General features: G+C 50.6%; 1 protein-coding gene across 1 annotated transcript in view; it reads left to right on the top strand.

Annotated features, from left to right (window-relative positions):
- The window catches only part of C2CD2 (C2 calcium dependent domain containing 2), a 59275-nt gene extending 40851 nt beyond the window's left edge, over window positions 1–18424 (top strand). The window contains exons 8-14 of the mRNA XM_065876581.1: window positions 1796–1860; window positions 3537–3661; window positions 4148–4322; window positions 5143–5256; window positions 7669–7796; window positions 9409–9736; window positions 18053–18424. Of these exons, the coding sequence (XP_065732653.1) occupies window positions 1796–1860; window positions 3537–3661; window positions 4148–4322; window positions 5143–5256; window positions 7669–7796; window positions 9409–9736; window positions 18053–18273 (1156 nt within the window). The 3' untranslated portion in view covers window positions 18274–18424. The remainder of the gene's footprint in view (window positions 1–1795; window positions 1861–3536; window positions 3662–4147; window positions 4323–5142; window positions 5257–7668; window positions 7797–9408; window positions 9737–18052) is intronic.
- The last annotated feature ends 908 nt before the right edge of the window (window positions 18425–19332 follow it).

Genomic DNA, 19332 nt, shown 5'->3' with positions numbered 1-19332 from the left:
TGGGCCTTCCACACTTGCTTTAGAAACACACACCTTCCAGAGCAGAATGGAAGGGAACTTCCGATTGATACCAAAATCTGACAAAGAGAATGGAAAAAAGGAAAATTGTAGACCACTTACAAATTATGATGTAGGAATTCTGACTAATGTATTATCAAATAGAATCCAGTAGCACATTAAAAATAATACACCAAGACCGACTGAGTTCGTACCAGAAATGCAAGGATGGTTTAATGTGACGAGATCTATTAATGAAATCCACTGTGTCACTAGATCAAGGGAGAAAACAAACTTATTATTTCTCTGTATGCCCAAACGATATTCAGTGACATTTAATAACCATCTCTAATTTTTAAAACTTAATTAGAACAAGATTTATGGTCACTTTTTTCATATGATTAAAAACAAAAAATCACTGTAAGTCATAAGTAGTAGGAACAGTCCCACTAAAGTCAAGAGAAGGATACCAACTGTTTTGTTCTAGAAGTACTAGTTAATGCAATTAGATAAGAAAAAGAAATAGTACACAACTAAGAGGCAAAACTAATCATTACTTGGAGATAATATTATTGCATATTTAGACAACTCCAGAAAATCAATTGAAGCTATTAGAAATAATGAATATAGGGTAGAAATAATAATATTATAAAAACTAACGTAAATAATATTTCAGTAAAGTAGCTGAGTACAGAAATCAATCACTTTCTGGTGCATAAACAATAATTAGAAAAAGTAATGGAAGAAGGTGTCCCATGTATAATATAAAGAGCCTTTATAAATTATTAGTGAAAATATGAGCACTCTCTTAGAAAACTGGGCAAAACTTCTGTACCAGAAAAGCAAAAGTAAGAGCCGTAGATAGCCAGAAACATCTGAAAAGATGTTCAATCTCAGTAATAGCTGAAGTAATGCAAACTTAAACAAAAGAGATTGTTTTTCGCCTTATAGGTTGGTAAAGAAAAAGTGAGAAAAGCCAGTGGAAATACTGTATATATTAGAATAATCATTCTGGAGGTCATCAATATGTATAAAAAAAGAAAATCTCTTATATGCATGTACCTTTTGATTGGCAATTGCTCTTTTCCTAAGGAAATAATCACACAGTGTGTGCAAAGATACATGTGTGAGGATATTTATCTCAGCTTGTTTATAGTTACAAAATATTGGAAAGAACCCATTATTAAGGGTTGGTTATTAAGGAACTGGCTGAATAAAATCTTTTAAGGCTAGATAGTGGAATACTAGACACCTGTTAAAAAGGATGTTGCTCTGTAGTTACTGACATGGAAAGATGTCCATGATATCTTAAGTGAAAAAAATAGGTTACAAAGGAGGAGAGAGGTATGTTATGTTCTATATTTGTTTTCAGACAACTATATGGCTATATCTTTCAATACAGTACCTACCAGCCACAGGTAGCTCTTTAAATTTCAATTAATTAAAAGCAAACAAAATTAAACCCAGTTCCTCAGTTTGCACTGGCCTCGTTTCAAGTTCTGAATAGCTGTATGTGGCTAGTGGCCACCGAATTTGATAGCAGCTTTACAGAACATTTCCACCATCATTCAGAAAGTCCCATTGGATTACCCTAGGAGACTAGTCACCAAATATTAACATTAACTATTTCTGGATGGTGAAGTTGCAGATAATCTTTGTATTTTGGTTATATATCTCTGTTGTTTCTTAAATATTGATGGTGATTTGCATTCCTTTCTATCATCAGGAAAAAAAAATACTATTTCAAGAAAATAGTAAAGCATTTTTAAGGATTCATGGCCCTTCTTCCTTTCCACAGTGAGTTGAATGCCAAGTCGAGGGAGTTGCACCTGCAGATTTCAGAGGATGGGCAATCCTCAGAAGGTGGGTGGTCAGCAGGCGGACGGAGACCCTGCTCTCTGGGAGGGTCATCCAGTGGCCCTGACCAGGGCCTTGGGGTGGGGAGGGCGGGAGACCCAGCAGAGCCTCGGCCCCTCCCCCTAAGCCACTCCAGGTCTTCCCAAGGGAATGTTTGGTTGGAAGTCCATTCTGTTATTAGCAAGGTCAAACATTTTGGGAAAGTATATTCAACTGGTTCTTTTTCTTTTCCTTTTTTTTTAAACAAATATCAAAAATCTTTTATTCAACAGTTCTTGGCTTAGAGCAGTTCTCAACCCTCTTAGCCTTAATAGACCTTTTACTTTTATTTTTTTTCTTCAGTTTTTAATTGTGTTGATACATATAACTTAAAAGTTACCATCTTGGCAACTTTTGAGTGTAGAATTCAGTGGTGTTAAGTGCATTCACATGGTTGTGCAACCATCACTGCCATGCATCTCCAGAATTCATCTTACAAAACCGAAACTCTGTCCCCATTAGACACTCGCTCCCCAGGCCCCTCCCCCAGCCCCTGGCCCCCACCCTTCTGCTCTCTGTCTCCATGAATTACAGCTGACTTTTCCTTGTAGAATAAGCCATAGCAGCTTAACTTGGACACATGCTTTAGATACAAGTCAGCAACAAATAGAGGTAAAAATCACTAAAGTGAGCATGGACCTGGTGTGTATGTGTGTAAATCAGTAGTTTCAGTATTTATTAGGTTTTTAGGAATCCCTATGAACATACCAAACTTGGGAGAGGTGACCCTTCCCTGGCTTATTCAGCTGTGAAACCTAGCCATCTGGTTACCTCCTAAAGTTACAAAGGCATAGGGAAAACAATTCAAGCTCCTAGGTATTAGCAAGGATTTTTGAGGCAGTTTCCCTGGTTCTGTAGTCTAGAGATGCTCCTGAGATAAGAACTGACATTCCAAGAGAGGGCGTGTGGTCTGAACACAGGGCTGAACCACCGTTTGCCTAATCCATTCCTGGGGCACCACCCCTGTTGGCTCCATTGGAATTTCATTCCAGTCCAGCCTGATGGGATCTATGAGATTTCAAACTTAAAAAAAAAAACAACCCAGAACAAACAACCACCATATAACCTTTCCTCAGGCTCATATATTTTTAGTATTTTGCCCCATTTCCTTTATTATTTGTACTCACAATTGCTGGTTGCTCTCACTTTGCTCTCTCTGTCTACACACACACACCCCCCGAGGGTAGATGTGTGAACCATGTGAGTGTAAGTTTCGGGCATCCTGGCCCTTTACCCTAAATTCTTCAGTGCGTATTTCCTAAGAGTAGGGATATTATTTGTCCACAGCACAGTTACCAGCTTCCTGAGTTACACTGGTCCACTTCTTTACTGCCCAGATTCCAGTTTCCATCAGCCAAGCCCCTGAGGTCCTTCCCAGCAGTATTTCCCAGTCCTGTGTAGGATCAGATACTACCTCTTGATTTTCACATCTGTAGCCTCCCTTGGTCTGGAACAGTTCCACAGCCTTCCTTTGTCTTTTATGCCCTTGACTTTTCTAAAACGTTCTGAAACGGGAGCATCTCCCAGTGAGCGGGGCGTGTGTCCAGAGTTGGTTCTGGTTGCAGCCGCTCGCGGGCATCCTGTTCCTGTGGAACCCCATGGAGACACCCCCGATGTTCCCTGTTTGTCCCCTGTCCCTTTAGCTCTGTTGGCGATGACGACTGTCCCCTTGGATTTGTTCAAGAAGCAGCCTTCTGGGCCACAGAGCTTTACGCTGACCGGCGGGTCCTCCTCGGGCAGCTCAGCATTGGGTTCGGTCACTGCAGAGGTATGACGTCATTCTCTACGATGCCAAGGCCCAGCTCAACCCACTCGAGAAAAGGGACATCTTCATTTATGTCTGTCAGGGTCTTGCCCTCGCTTCAACGTAAAGCGAGAAGCTTGTCCAAGACCTGATGTTTCCTTCCAGGCATTTCTAGACATGAACGGGTTGCTTCCTGCCCAGGGTTGCGTTGCACTGCCTATCTGACGTAACTTTCCGTGATGCCCTTTCACGCAGGCCTAACCCAGAAAGGGCTCTTTTATTTCGTTTGGTTCTCCAGCTTTTGTTCCCATCATTATGTGCTGAGTGGCTGGGTTTGAGCCTGGGTCTCGTCATCCTGTGTCAGTTCCGGGGAAATTGGGTAATTATAAGTTACTTATGATACTAAGTGGCAGCTAAAGAAATCAGAGGTTATTGCAAAGGCAGGCAGCGTGCCATGGCGGGGTGTCCATCTGCACTGACTACCAAGCATGTAACCAGCCCTCTCTGCAGTTTTCTTACATCGAACCCGGTGAAGCGAAATCCTGGCAAATGCCTCCATCTGTTCCTGCTGCAAAGATAGAAAAAGACCGCACGGTGATGCCGTGCGGGACCGTGGTCACTACTGTCACTGCCGTGAAAACCAAGCCTCGCTTCGATGCAGGGAGGGCGTCCCCGCTGAGCTCCGGTGAGTTTCCTCCCCGCAGAAACTCTGAAGTCACGCCTCCCCTGTAAATGTCTCGCCTCTATAAACTGCAGAGCGCTGTAGGCTGCAGGATTATCTGTAAGAAAATGTCCTGGTACGGGAAGAATGGTAATTGGCAAGGCTTCTGCATAGCTTTTTTTTTTCCAGACAATTATCTTTCTATCTTGTCAGACACATGACAAGCCAAAGCAAGGTTCAAACCTGTAGTGAATTCTGAAGGTAAAATCTGGATACTAGATGAAATATCCCGTTACATTAAGTACTCCATGGTGTTTACGTGGGGACAGCACACTGTCTTGAAACATAAGATGTGAGTGGCCAGCATAGAGTTTCTTATGTTAAAAAAGCCATTCATTCGAAGGCTTGACGTGCAGTCATTTTCGATCTAGCCGAATTCTGTACCTGTCCCCATGGCCACCGCCCTGGAGACAACTTCTGTATAAGTGTATGATTTATTATTTTTTTAAATTTATAATGTGTTCCTGCCTGTACAAAAGTATTATCATCCCAGAATAAATCACCTGGCACTGTTCTTGAATGCAAAACAGAAAGTGAGATTCCGGCTTAATCAAAAGGTTTCTGAAATTTTATTTAAACCTGGGCTTCCAATGCCCCTTTTGGGCATTCCTCCCCTCCCCAAAAAAAGAATCAGAGAGGTTGTTGAAAATATCTTAAGGTTTGCCTCTCACCTTTTCCAACTGCATGAAGTAGAGCTGAAGTGAGGTGTGATTTCACTTCCCGGTAACTGTAAGAGTCAGACAGCTTTCGGAGGGCTGTTGTGATCAGGATGTCTCCCGGGCAGAATCTCCCCTGAGAACACCTGTCAAGGTGAAGGTCATCGAGAAGGACATCTCCATCCAGGCCATCTCCTGCCACGGCGCCCCCGTCAGCAAGATGTTCTCTTCCTCAGATACAGGTAACGCAAGGCCACTCGAGACGGTCCCCGCTCAGCTCCTTCAGGCTCTGCCCTCGAGCCCCGCATCTGGTGAGAAGGACGCTTTCCCTTTTTAGAGTTTGGGGAGAGGTGTTTTAATATAGTAAGTGAGGAACTAACTAGAAGGAGAGAAGGGAAATGGAAGTCGACGGAAGACCAGGTGTGGCGTTGGCATCCCTGCCGTAAGTTTTAGGGAACACTTGAACAAAATAAGCACAAAAAGCTAGCTCATGCCTCACTGTGTAAAATTTCTGAATGTTATTTTTTCTTTTGTTCAACGTACTAGTTCCACAGATGTCATAAAATAAGCAGGACTCAGGGGCCATAATCATAAAGGCAACTTTATTTTGTCCCCCACTGTCCCCTGAAACCTGTTTAATAGGATTAGTTTCCCCTGGAACTCTGAATGCAGATTTCCCACTTTTATGGTCGCCTGGGTCACTATCTCTTGGAATCAGAGCATCATCTAAATTTGGGGGTTAGATTTTCTCCCTTCGCTCACGTGTGACCTGCAGTCTAAGAAGGGCTGGGTGGGCAGCTTCTCCCCACCGCCGTCCACTGAGTCCTGTTTCTGACCCTGCCAATGTCAAGAACAGGACAGGGAGGGATAGGCAGTGGGCAGGCAGCTCTCATGTGATGGCTGCTGTCTTGGGATGGCCGTGTGTTCTCCGAACCTGGCGGAAGTGGAAAACTGCCTCTTTCCCTGTGGGAGCTTCCCTGGTTGTTTGGAAGCTGCAGGGCCCCCCCACAGCTGCAAAATCCTAGACAGAAGCAATGCCCCTCATTGGCCGCTCCTGGGGGCCCTGTCTCAGCTCTGCTTTGTACCACGGGGGCACCTTCACCCCAGGCTGACATCCCTGCTGTGGTTCCCCCTCTGGTCTGTGGGTGCTGGCAGCAGCCCGCACCGTGCAGCCAGGAGCCCTGCAAGCTTCCTCAGGCCCAGCTGGCACCTGGACGGGCTCGCCGAGGAGGGACAGAAGCTCTGGGCTCCGCACCCCCCCGACTGGTGTCCCAAGGCCTGGGACTCACAGCGCAGCCCTCTCCCCAGGCGTCCTCACCACGTCCCGCTCTTCCCCCCGGGTCGGCAGCTACAGAGTTCTCGGCCGCTCGGTCCCTCGCCACTGCCTTGGGAAATGTAGCATCCGTGTTTTTAGAGAGATTTTAATAGTATCTTACATCCAGTGATTCCTAAAGGATTTCTTCCATTTTATCACTTCCAACAGGCCTAGTTTCTTGAAACCAAATCCACCTCTACTTCCGAGAAAGATGCTGGGCTGGCCTTCTCTTAAGGGCCTTTCCAAACCCTCCTGGCATTGACCTAGACATTTTCTAGGAAGTTCTAAGTTGAGAAATTTTTTTCTGTAAAAAACATTCTCAGGAATTAAAATTCCTTTACTACTTTGAATTGATATCATAAATTTTTTTTGTTGTTTAACTGAAAGTTATCATAAAGTTTTATGTGTATATGTTTACCAAAAAAAGTTGATCTTCCTTTTGTGGGATATCAATGTATGTTTTAAGTCGTTAAAATATACACACACACACACACACACACAAAATGTAGCATCTGTTGTCAGCGGGTCGAGGCCAAACTGAGAAAAAGTTCCTGGTAACATCCTGCCCCTTAATCCCATTGTCCTTTTCATCTTTCTGCAGCAGCAGACACTTTAGTGTGAGTTCCAGCATCAGCTCTGAGTGGGAGAGACCTGGCCGGGCATCTCAGCTCCGCCGCCCACCTGGCTGTCTCCTACCTGCCCCATTTCTCAAATGGAAACTGAAAGGCACCTCCCTCAGAGGACTTGGGGTTAATTACCTGAAATAATGTGCACGGAGCTCCTTGCAGGGCACAGGTCCGTGTTAAGCCCTCCCCGGATGTTGGCCCGGGTGTGGAATTAACCCTGGGAAGAAGCAGCTTCCGTGAACCAGCCCCCGGTCACCCTGAACGCTAGTTTTTGTGTTCGACCACTCCTGGGAGGGCCAGGGAGTAGCTGCGTTGCCTTTCAAAGTTCACAGTCTCCCCAAAGCTCAGAGGTTTCTGTTTTTCACCTCAGTCGAGGCATATTTACGTTTATTAAAGTGCACGCTTTGAAGCGTACACCTCGGTGAGTGTGTAACCACAGAGCATCAGCTCCAGACCCAGGGGCGTCACCTGTCCTGCTCACGAAGTTTCCCCAGAACCCAGCCGTGGATACTTTGACATCCGGCCTCTGCTTCCTAGCTTCCAAGTCAGCGTGGAGTACTTGTGACGGGCCGGCTGCCCACGAAGTCACTGTCTGGCCCTTTACGGAAAATATTTGCCAACCCCTGCTTAAAGACCAAATCTGTCGCCGCAGAAGTTCCTGCCGAAGCTTCAGATTTTGTTAATGTGCTTCACGCCCGCTTTTCCTCCGGCAGAGCTACTGGTGCTGAGCGGTGCCGACCCGGTGGCCGAAGTCGCCATCCGACAGCTCAGCGAGTCCTCGAAGCTGAAGCTCAAATCCCCGCGGAAGAAGAGCACGCTCGTCATATCTGGGGTCTCCAAGGTGAGCCTCTGCCACTCGCTCCGCATCAGCCCGCCCCGGCCCTTGATCAGCTCCGGCGAGCTCCACCCCCAAATGTCAGCTACGTTCCCTCACCCACGGGGGGTCATTCGTGACGCAGCTTGTCCTGCTGAGGAAGGAAGCTTGAAAGTTTCTGACCAGGGATGCTTTGGTTGTCGAGAGGTCGGTGAATCATGTGAAGGAAACTTATTGAAAGAGAAAAGACCAGCGTGATGTCAGCTCCCCTTTGGGGCAGAACCTTCGCCCTCACGGCTGCCCCATCCTGGGGAGCTTTCACTTCACACATGACACGTTTCCAAACCGTTTCCATTCTGCAGTGAATGTTTATGCCTTTCACGATCAGAGAAACGAAGCTTGTTTTAAAACTTATCCTGACCCCCATTACTTCCTTCTCCTGCTCTGTGACCTTTGTCCAGAGCAGCTGGCGGGTGCGAGGCGTCCCTGGCGGACGCCGGGCAGGCGAGGGCCCACATTACAGTCCCTTACTCTTTTTAACGTTTCAGAACAAGCAAGGAGAATGTGAGCAATAGAGGGGCGGGTGGGACATTGGGTAGCTGGGAGAGGGATGAGGAAGATGAATTTTTAGACACGGAGGGTGGGTTGATACTTTGAGGGCATGAGAGGGTGGGGCGGGAGGACATGATGACAGTTGACCCCTTGGCTACTGGGAGAGGGGCCAGAACAGGTCCTGGGAGGCGCCAGAGGTGAGTCACCAATGTGGCCTTAGTGTCCAGGGGCCGGGTGAGTCTCTGGGCTTACCTGCGTGCGCTTCCAGAGGCAGCCAGCAGGGGGCGATGGCGTCCCCGGAAGCGCCTGGCCCAATGTCTGGGTTTTCTTTAGGATGAATAAATAAATGAGTGAAATAAGGGCAAGGCTCGTGACCGTCTCCTCCTCTGTGCCTTCTCTGAGATTTTATTCTAGATCATTTAGTCCATCCAACCGACTGCAGTTAATATCTTTGCTGATGATAAAATTGTCCCAAACTGAGTCAGTGGGCACTTCTGACTTGGCTCAGAAAAGGGCAGTTGTCACCTGTCACTTAGCAGACTCTCCTGTGTAACTGCCACGCAGATCAGGAACAGCAGACCGGCCCCCAGGTGCCCCCCCCCGCCATGTCCCTGCAGTCACTTTCCTGCCCTCCAGCAAACCACTTTCCCACCCCCAAGCACCTACATCTCTTTTACATATAAATATAACTCTTAGGATACAAAGTGCACAGCGGTCAGTTCCTCCTTGCAGGAAACACAAAAATGCTGTAGGAACAAAGGTTAAAGATAAATCGAATCTGGCACCCCGGAGCTCACATCCTCTGTCACCCTGTCTGCCATCCCATACGTAGGAAGGATGCTCTTCCCCCAGACCCCCCCAGCCTGCGACCTCGGGCCGACCCTCTGCCACAGGAGACCTTCGTCCACTGCGTTTCAGCCCATGCTTCCCTTAGCTGCCTCCTTGGAGGGCCGGGGTGCCTTCTGACGCTGAAACCGTCAGCCAGGATATTTGGACAGGGCCGCTGAGGCTTTTCCTCGCCCGCTGCTTCTTCCAAGTATCCGTGGCATCTTCCTCACCCTGACTTTGTCTCTCACCCCCCGGGTAGACCTCACTATCTCAGGACAACAACGCCTCCCTGATGCTGGACTACACAGCCTCCATGGACAGCACCTGCCAGAAGGATGCCCCGGACCAGCCAGGGGCGGCCGTGGCCCCTGCCCCACCCGAGGAGGGGAAGGAGACCCCCGCAGGGGCCCGGCTGGCCCTGGAGCCCCAGGAGACTGAGCTGGATTCCTGGGACTTGGAAGAGGAGCCACCAGCCGGGGCCGGCGCGTGGGGTGGCCAGGCCCCGCGGGACCCCGCTGGGGATGAGCTGTCGGAGCACTCCCTGAGTGTGTCTGAGCTGGAGCCGGGCACTTCCCAGAAGCGTAAAGGTACCAGCCCCTCCCATGCCCGCCCTGCCCACCCCTCCTCACTCCCCACCACTCCCCCCCGCCCCACGGCTTTGCTCTCCTACTAGTTCCAAGCTAAGCAAGTTCTCACTCTCTGCTTTCCTTCCCTTCTCCTCTACAAGGGCACCCCACCCTCAGCGCCCCTACACCTGCAGAAACACCTGCGCTGAACATCCGAGCCCATTTAGAGCCCATGGGCAGAGGTAGGGGGTGCGGGCTGTATTCAGAATCCTTCCCAGTGTGAGCGGCCGGGTCATCTCTCCATTTGTGGAGGCAAATTGTGTTCATGGCTAGAAGCGCCCCTTCCTCTGTCTGGGCACTCCTCCCCGCAGGAGTAGAAGTATCCAGAGCATTGAGAGGGGTCACCAAGAGCCAGGTACCACGATGGAGCCAAAGAGACCAGCCGGGCAGAGACTGGGCTTCCCTCAGCTGCAGAGATGGGCACCCCTCCCCTTGTGTGCCTCTCAGACTCCCCCCCACCAACGGAAAGCAAACCAGACTCAACCCTGACAGGGTCCACGGGGAGATGAGCTCCCTAGAAAACTAGCCATTAACTTAATATGTGTGCAGTAGTGAGGGAATCATCGCATTGGAATAAGCGACTGTTTCCCGTTAGCGCTAAATCAGTGCTCTAAACCTGTAAATGTCTTCAGCGCGTGCCGTTTTTCCCGGACGGTGCTTTGGCACGATGGTGACCTGAAGATACTTGCCGAGGGAATGTAGTCCAGAGGCTCGGGCCAGTTCCAGACGTGAGGCTTCAAGACTCACTGAGTCTCAGCTCCCTCCTCTGTAAATGGGGATGTGCCCACCACGTGCGCCCACCTCCCCGAGAACCCCACCGGCCAGGCGGTGATAGGAGAGCCCAGTGCGGAGGACAGGCGGGGAGAGCCCAGGCAGGGGCCGGAGCCAAACCAGCAGTCCTGGGTGCAACTCTGCACCAAGTCCCGGCTCCCCCGCGAGTGTAGACATTAGAAGTCTCAGCCAATCGGGTCGGAAACCTTGGGGAGCTGCTCTGTTCTTGGTGCCACGGACCAGTGGTTCCTACGTGGGGCGATCGTGCCCCCTCCCTGGGGGGCACCAGCCATGGCTGGAGACCGTTTCAGTTGGCACAGCTGGGGGCAGAGGGTGCTGGGGGTTCAGGTGGGTGGAGGCCAGGGGTGGCGCTCAGCACCCCACCACAGCATCCTGTGCGAGAGGCCCGCCGGGGAAGGTCGGCATCCTGACTGGCCCTCCTCTTTCCCGTCCGCTTCCTGGGCTCCCCCATGACCCACCCCCTCGCCGGAGCAGAGCGGGACAGACGGGGTGGAAGCCAAGGAAGAGGCGGAGAGAGAGGAAGAAGCAGGTTCCTGGGTGTGATTTCCAGACCCTGCGATGGAGGTCGGGCTCTATCTGCCTGCTACCTGGGCTTGGCGTCATCCCGAGGACCCTGTCGGGGGGCCGGGAGCAGCGTGGCAATGAGCACCGCCCTCTGTGGTGGCTCCCTGGCTTCTTTCTGTTCTGGAAAAGGTGGCCTGGCCGCTGGTACACAGCCCGGCACGTGCCCCCGGCCTGGGCTTTGTCTTGGGGCCAGAGCAGCCCAAGGGGGCTCCCCTGGACCTGAGGAAGGCAGGTGGGCGCTGGGCAGGGTGGAGTGCAGGTGGGGTGCCCCATCTGTGACCTGATGGACCAGCAGGCCACCTCCTCTTCTCACAGAACCCGCCCCTCCCTCCCGCCGTCCGTTCATTCTGGAAGGCCGAGCCTCACCACCCCGGGCCCGTTCGGAGACCGCTGTTCCTTCATCCCATCCCTCCTGCCCTGCCTCCCTCCCTCCCTCTGCTGTCCCTTCCGGGGAGCTCTTTCCCTTGGGTTTCCGTCCTTGCTGTGTCCTGGCCACCCCGCTCCTCTCCCGTCACCGGCCAGGTGGATGACACCCTCACTTTTGGGGACCTGGTGCCCAAAAGGCAGGTGTGCCTTTTGCTCCACCCTGAGGCCTGGCAGCTGGGGCCGGGCACGGACGCTGAGCCAGCGGTCATGCACCTCACTCTTAGCGCTGCACAGACCCGGGAGTTTTTAAAGGGACACACTGGGCAGCGTTTTAAAAATTGCTTTTCATTCCGTTGTTTCCTGAGAGATTTGCACTCGGCATCTCTACGAGATACTGTCAGAACCTTAGATGATTATGCTTTATGGGTACCAAATAGTCTTCCTTTTCCACCAGAATTTCTTCCAAACTGGTGATCTAGGGGGCAGCTCTGTGGGGTTTTCTCTCCTTTGTAAACTGAAGCCTATTTTTCAGTTCAAGAACCACCTGCACCCCTGTCCTAGGAAGGAGTTGGCTCTAGCTTTCCAGAACTGCCTCTTTAGAATTCCCCTGGAGCCCTGCTGATTGGAAATGTACGTATGGTTATGACACAGCCAAGACAGGAAATGCCTTCGTCAAATTTGGTTTCATTTTTATCTTAACAAAGCATTGATGTGCTAGTACAAATATGTGAATGTACTTAATACAACCGGACTCTACACTTAGAACTGGCTACGATGGTGCATTTTATGTTATGTGTATTTTACCACAAGTAAGAACAAAAGCATTGGTGGAGACTCTGAAAAATATTAAAAAGGAAAAAACAAACCTTTCCAAGCGTCCTGTGCAGTAGCGTCCCATGTTGTATTTAACGCAAACGCTTCAAACTCGCACGTCTCTCGTTCTGATTTTGCCGTTGCAAACTTTTCTTTTCACCTCTTCCTTCTCTCCATCCCTGCTCATGCCCTTTAACTTAAGAGGATCGCTATGCCAACCAGAATTAATTGCCTACACAGTAAGTTATTTTTGTTCTATATATATATATTTTTAATTAAGTATAGCCTTGCTATGAGAAGAGCACATATCGTAACTAAGCCGGAAGTTAACCCCTCCCCGCTTCCTTTTCCCTCCCATCGCTTTCCACTTGGACCGTCCCCGGGTGCCAGTTTTCCCATCTTCCTCCTTCAGAGTGCCCTGGTCTGGTAGTAGAGGGCCATCATCTCAGGGGAAGGCATCCCTGTGTTAGCTGACGTGACAAAACCACCTCGCCAAGAAATTCAGACAGACCGACTCCCTTAATCGTCCTTGGTTCTAAAAAGTCGTCACTTCTGTAATTGGGCCTTCCGAGGTTCCCCTTGTAATCTAAAGCTGTTCTTTGGGCAGCAGACTGTAATTTATAAGGTTGCTTTTGGTCACTGTTTTCCTACCTATAAGATGTTAAGATGCGTTCTTCAATGAGCAGTTTACGTCTGTTGAACTGAGACGAGTGGGAATAAACTTGGGGACGTTTGCAACATTAAAGCTATAATTTAGAGGAATTATTTTTAGTTCCTTCATTTATCTGTCTATACCTTAGCCCTTCTGATTGTCTTTGTATTAACCTTTAGTCTTACGATTGTTTTTAGAACCCGGGAAAGATCTGTTTTCTTCCCTGTCCCATCTAAGATTCTGGTTATTTGCCTGAAATTTCACATAACCTGTTTCCAGATCTTACCTTCAGGCATCTTTAAGATTGGGAGTGAGGCATGCGTCTTGCTTCTTGTTGTGTGGACGAGGTAGCCCAGAGTGAAGGAGGTGGGCTTCCTAAACCCAAACGGCCCCAGCGGCCTTGCCCCATTGATGTGAATTTCCCTTTCAGCAAAAGGTGACAGATTCTGTGGGCCCGGAGTCAACTGTGACATACCAAACTGGAGTTCTTCTCTCGGCCAGGGTTCTCCAGGGAGGCAGAACCGACAGGTTCTGTATTTCAAGGAACCGGTTCGCGTTGATGAGTCTGAAATCTGCAGGGCAGGCAGGAGCTGGCGCCGCAGTCTTGGGGCAGAATCTCCACCCCCGGGAACCTTCCTTTTGTTCTCAGGCATTCAGGGATTGGATGAAGCCCACCCACCTCACTCCGGGTTATCTCCTAGAGCTCAGGCACTGAGGGAGATCTGGACCACATCGACCAGGAGCCTTCCCTGCGGCACTCAGCTCAGTATTGGGATGGACTCACTGGGCGTTCTGGGACAAACTGGCACAGAAAACCAAGCTCCGATGTCCATTAGTCACAGCGGCGCCTTACGGCGCCACCTGCCAGCAGCCGAGGGGGCACTGGCCCGTCTGAGCTACGACCTCACGCCCACCTGTGGTGCGGCCACATCAGCGTCCGCTGAGCCCACCTGTGGCCACGTCCTTCCGGCGTTACTTACCCCAAAGGTCGTGTGCTTTACTGGCCAAGTTTAGACGGACGATAACTTTTTAATTTAGTCATGAAAATGGAATAACCTCTGTTTGTGCCGGTTATATTTCATGTTTGATGAGTTAGTCTGTGGACCCTGGAGATGGGCTCACATGCTAGAATGTTCTGTCCTACCCAGGCTGCCAGCATGCCTCTCGGGAGATTTACATCATTCTGGAAAGCCTGTCAGAGTCGTTCCCAGAGAGCAGGGCTCTGCTCTGCGATCCCTCTGGGAGCTGCGTCCATCTCGCCCTCCAGAGGCTTCGCCAGCGGCCACCCGCAGACCGGCGCTCCAGACGCCTACTGGCCACTTCCAGCTCAGATGCCATCCTTAGCAGCACAGAAGAGCCAGGCTCGAGAGCACGGCTTTGTAGGGCAGAGCACGTCACCCCTCCGAGTCTCTGCTTCCCTATCTGTAAGCAAGAGATAAGAGCACCCTCAGAGGTGGCTGGGAGACATAACCGGGACTCCAGCCTGTAGATTTGCAAACCTCTGTGTCTCCCCTCACATGACTGTCCTCTGTCCAAGAAGCCGACGTCCCCACAGAAGCCATGACAAGTGGTGTCAAGTTAGGGGAAACGCGGACCTGGTGAGCCGTGCACGTGACCTCAGGACGAAGCACACCAGGGTACACATGACAGCATCCGGTTCAGGCGATGACGCTGAACAGGCAAAGTTAACAGCACAGCACACCTGCTCCAGAGGGTGGGCGTAAGGACCAAGAACAGAAACACCGCGTGGCAGGCCTGTCGGGGCAGCCCAGGTCCGCGGCCGACATGGCGCTGGCTGGGGCGGGGACGCTGTTGAAACAAAGCACAGCCAGCAGGGCCGTTTAAACAGTTACGGCCGACACATCTCCTCTACCAGCTCTGCTCCCAGGGCGCAAGTCCTTGCTGTTCTTTGTTAACGTGCCGAGAATTTGAAGTTTAGGCGTTTCAGGTGCCGTGTCATGTAAACGAGAGAAAGCGACCGCTCACAAGCGTGCAGACTCCCTTTTTAAGGAGTTTTGAGCGCAGCTGCCCCTTGCCTGTTCCTGTGTTCTGGTTTCTCGCTCAATCCAGGGGGCAAAGCCAGACCCTCAGCACCGGGTGCTGTGCCCTGCGGGCTAGGCTGCCATGTCCCCATCCCCCGTCCCGCACGGCCCTGAGATATTAAAACGTGAAGGGGCATCAGGAAACTATGTAGAAGAAAGTGAACGCCCTGCTTACCTTCTGCCCTCTGGTCCGGTCCCCGGTGCTGACGTCTGTGTCCTTAGCAGTTTTCCACGTACCAAGTACTGATGGCGGTTTGACCAGACCTTGGTGGGTGGTTTCCAGCCCCAGCTGCATGTTAGAAAGACCTGGGAATTTTTTAAAGATGCTAATGTCCAGATGTCTCCCCAGAACCCCTCACATCAGATTCCCCAGGGCTGAGATCTGGACGTCTGGAGTTTTTCCAGGTTGCTGCCCGACTCCAGCGTGTCTTGGGGCTGAGAAGACTGCTCTAGCATCTGCCCTCTGCCCTGATCTAACACGGGGCGTCCAGGGTCCGAGGATAAACAGGAGGACGTGGCCGCTACTTCAGGACGCTCATCTTAAGTCACATCCTCCCCTGCCCTTTCTTGTCGGTGTTAGATTCCTGGGGCTGCTGTAACAAAGTACCGCAGATGGGGTGGTTTAAACAACAGAGATTTCTTCTCTCTGAGTTCTGGAGGCTGGAAGTCCACGATAAAGTTGTGGCAGGGCTGGTTCCTCCTGAGGCTACGAGGGAGAATCTGTCCCAGGCTCTCCCCCAGCTTCTGAGGGTTTGTTAGCCATCGTTGTCACTCCGAGGCTTGTAGACGCATCACCTGGAGCTCTGCCCTCATCTTCACATGGCGTCTCGCTGTGTCTCTGTCCAAATTTCCCGTTTTTAGAAGGACAGTAGTCATACTGGATTAGCACCTGTCCTAACGACCTCACTATAACTTAATTGCCTCTTTATAATTGCCTCTTTAGTGACCGTATCTCCAAACAAGGTCACGTTCTGAGGTACTGGGATTCGGACCCCAACATAAGAATTCTGGAGGGACACGATCCAACCCATGACACCACCCCCGCTCACACCTCAGACCTTGGCTCCAGACCCCAGACTGAATTTCAGCACAGGGACATGTATGGCATGGGCTTTGCAGATGGAGCCTTCCAGGGGAGATCCTCTTTCTGCCGGGCTTCGACATCCCTAGATCTGCAGCTGGCCTGGGGGACGGACTGGTCTGTTCCCCTCTCCACACTTCCATCCCCTGCCCCCTGCCCCGGGGAGATGGGGGTGGGGTGTGGCGTTAGGGTCCAGGTTAACGGAGTAGATCCATCAGACCTTCCTTCCTCGCCTCTGTTCCAATGTGACAGCCCCCCATTCACGTGCTATTTGGGGGCTCCAAGCTTAACCCAAAGCAGGTACCTAGAGATCAGAAATACCTCCTAGGTCCCCCCCCACCCCAATCTGAGGTAACCTGGTCAGGCTGGGAGGCCCCAGGACTTGCAATCTGCTGGGTAACTGGCCGGTGGGCATCACTGCATCTGCCCCCGGGACTGGCCAGAGTCCAGAGTCAAGCCCTGTCGGTGGTGGTGACCCCTGCCGTAACACACCCTACCCGGTGGTTTTTTGAGATACGCTGCATCCTACAGGGATTGGAACGGCTCCCGGAACAGACCTTTCTGGCCCAAGGAGAAGCCCATTGAGCCTAAAGCCACTGACACTTTTATACTCGCCCTTCTGCTTCATCCCTTTGCAGCCTTCCTCAGCGCCCCCGTACACCGCCTCCCAGCTTTAGATAATGGTAGAAAACGTCCGAGTGAGTCTTTGCAATAGGTTGATTGCACCCAAAGAGCAAATGAAAAACACATCTTTTGGACAGCTTTGACCAAATTAAATTCGGCCCATTCCTTGAGCTTTGAGCTGTGTTCTGCTGGTTAACCCAGGCAGAGCAAGTAGGACACACATCCTTTTCCTTTTTTCTTCATTGTTAATTGGAAAATTTCTTTTAAAAAATTTTATGGAAGTACAGTTGCTTTGCAATGTTGTGTTAGTTTCTACTGTACAGCAAAGTGAACCAGCTCTACATATACATATATATATATATATATATATATATATATATATATATGTATATCCCCTCGGACATGCATCCTTAAGTTCAGGTCCAGTACATGGCCTCTAAAGGTCACCGGCATGCTGGTTTTCCCGAGGTAAGTGCTGATCATGCAAGGGTCTGTGGACAAGGCTGAGTCAGATTCCACAACTGTCCATACATTTCATGTAGAAAAGCAAAGTGACGCCTTCCAGCCTCCCGTCTGGATAAACCAGGATGGTTTCTGCGTATGTCACAGGTGTTGAAGTATTCTTTGGATCTGTCGTGAAAAGAATGGATTTTGCCAAATTAGCTGTAAAGCTCCTTATTGAGATGGTCAGGCCATTCTTTCAAAGTCACTCACACCTACAGGGGTGGGGTCATGGGTTTCCCAGCCTGGCTGGAAGGGCCCCCCTGATCCCCCTGGGCCTTGTTCACAGGATGTGACACCACTTGACGTCATATACGGATAGGTCGAAGGAAACAAAATTGAGGGTTTTAGGTCTAAAGCGATCAAGTAACAGACATTTCATGTGACTTAGCCTGATACACACGTGCTGGATCTGAAGTTGTAAAAGATCTTCCTCCCCAAAAGAATAAATGTTCCTTAAATTTCCTAAGAGAGTGAATCCCACTGTTCTCAGAGTCCTTAATTTGGTTTTAATAGCATGAGCGTCCTTTCTGGGGCACACAGCACTCTGCCGTCTATACCCCTCCTCGTGATGGGGAGTCTCTAAAAGTCAGGGATCTAGACGCCTGCCTGGGAATGGATTCCAAGTGACCTACCTGCTCACTGCGCCTTGGAAGCACCTGTGCTGTGCTCAGGCCAGACCCAGCTGCCTTTCTTGTGCCAACAGGGAGGCGCGCTGCAGTCACAGGCTGCCTTCTATTAGAGTCGCTGGAGGGAGCCGCCTTCCTTCCTTTCCTCCTGGACGCGTCGCCCACCCGGCTTTTCACCCGCAGCCCCGCTGACCCCGTGCCTTGCTCTTGCAGGAGGGATTTTAAGGAAGGGCGCGAAGCTGTTCTTCCGCCGGCGGCACCAGCAGAAAGACCCCGGCCTGAGCCAGTCCCACAACGACCTGGTGTTCCTGCAGCAGCCGGCAGGGCCGCGGAGGAAGGGGTCGACGCTTGCCCGGTTCCTGAACAAGAAGCTGCTCTCCAGACACCGGGGCCAGAGCACTGCAAACGGCGCCCCCCTGGACCCCTGCCCGTAGGCCGGCGCGCGCCTCCTTCCCCGCGATGCTGCAGACGTGGACCCTCCGTAGCCACCTGCCAGGACACAGCCAGAGGGCCCGTGAGTTGTGGACGGCCTCCCTGTCCCCAGTCTAGCTGGGGTTTTTTCCAACAATTTCATCTTTTAAAGGGGAAAAAAACCCCAACAAAAAACAGTCTGAGTCTCCAGCCAGGAGGTTGCCCCCAGAGAGAACCTACAAAGCCCAGTTCGCCACCGGAAGCCACGAGACCCGACGGCTCTGCAGCGTGGGCGGTGCTCACGTCTAAGAGTTGAAGTTAAATGGGAGAAGGATATTTACCACTGTGTGAACTATGGAACTTACCATAAGGGGCTGTGGACGGGCAGGGGAGGGGGACAAGCTTTGCCTTCCATGCTCTAACTTTGGTCTGTGCCTGGACCACATCACAAAGAGGAGGCCGCCTCTGTGCTGTCACTGTGAACGGAATGGATGGGTCACCTCTCCTAATTGGCTGCTCAGAATAAAAAGTGCAGGCCGCCCTGAGTACTGAGAGGTGGGACACAGGCAAAGAGAAATTACCATGGGAATGGAAACACTGACAAACGTAGGAAGACATTTGCCTTTGATATTAGCCATATAACTTGAAAAATTATGCAAATACTAAATATATCCTATGCATATTACACTGAACACTTTTCTAAGTTTGCTTTGAGCCTATTTACGAGTGGGAGATACATAAATCCTTATGTGGTTTTTATATTTTTCTCTATAGCATCAGAGCTGTAATAATACCAACAGAGCAGCCAACACAGGGAATGTTTCTCTCCCGTGCGGCCTCCTTGTTCACAGAAGCACCAAAAGATGAAGTTAGGAGCAATAAGCCACAGCTAGAGGGACACGGGCACCAGACACATATGGTTTTCCTGCAGTCCAAGGTTGGTTTGCCAAATATCGCCCATAGCCGAAACAAAGTACTTTTAGGGCAAGAGAGGAAATTATTTTATGTCTCAGGTGTGAGTCTTAGGAATGGAAGTTTAATAACAAATGAGCCAAACGTGTGTCACACTTCTTCTGTGAGCT

Source organism: Phocoena phocoena, chromosome 4 (genome assembly GCF_963924675.1).
Source record: "Phocoena phocoena chromosome 4, mPhoPho1.1, whole genome shotgun sequence".
Classification (NCBI taxonomy): Eukaryota; Metazoa; Chordata; class Mammalia; order Artiodactyla; family Phocoenidae; genus Phocoena; species Phocoena phocoena.
The sequence above is the reverse complement of the archived record's forward strand: the minus strand, read 5'-3'. Positions and strand labels throughout refer to the sequence as shown.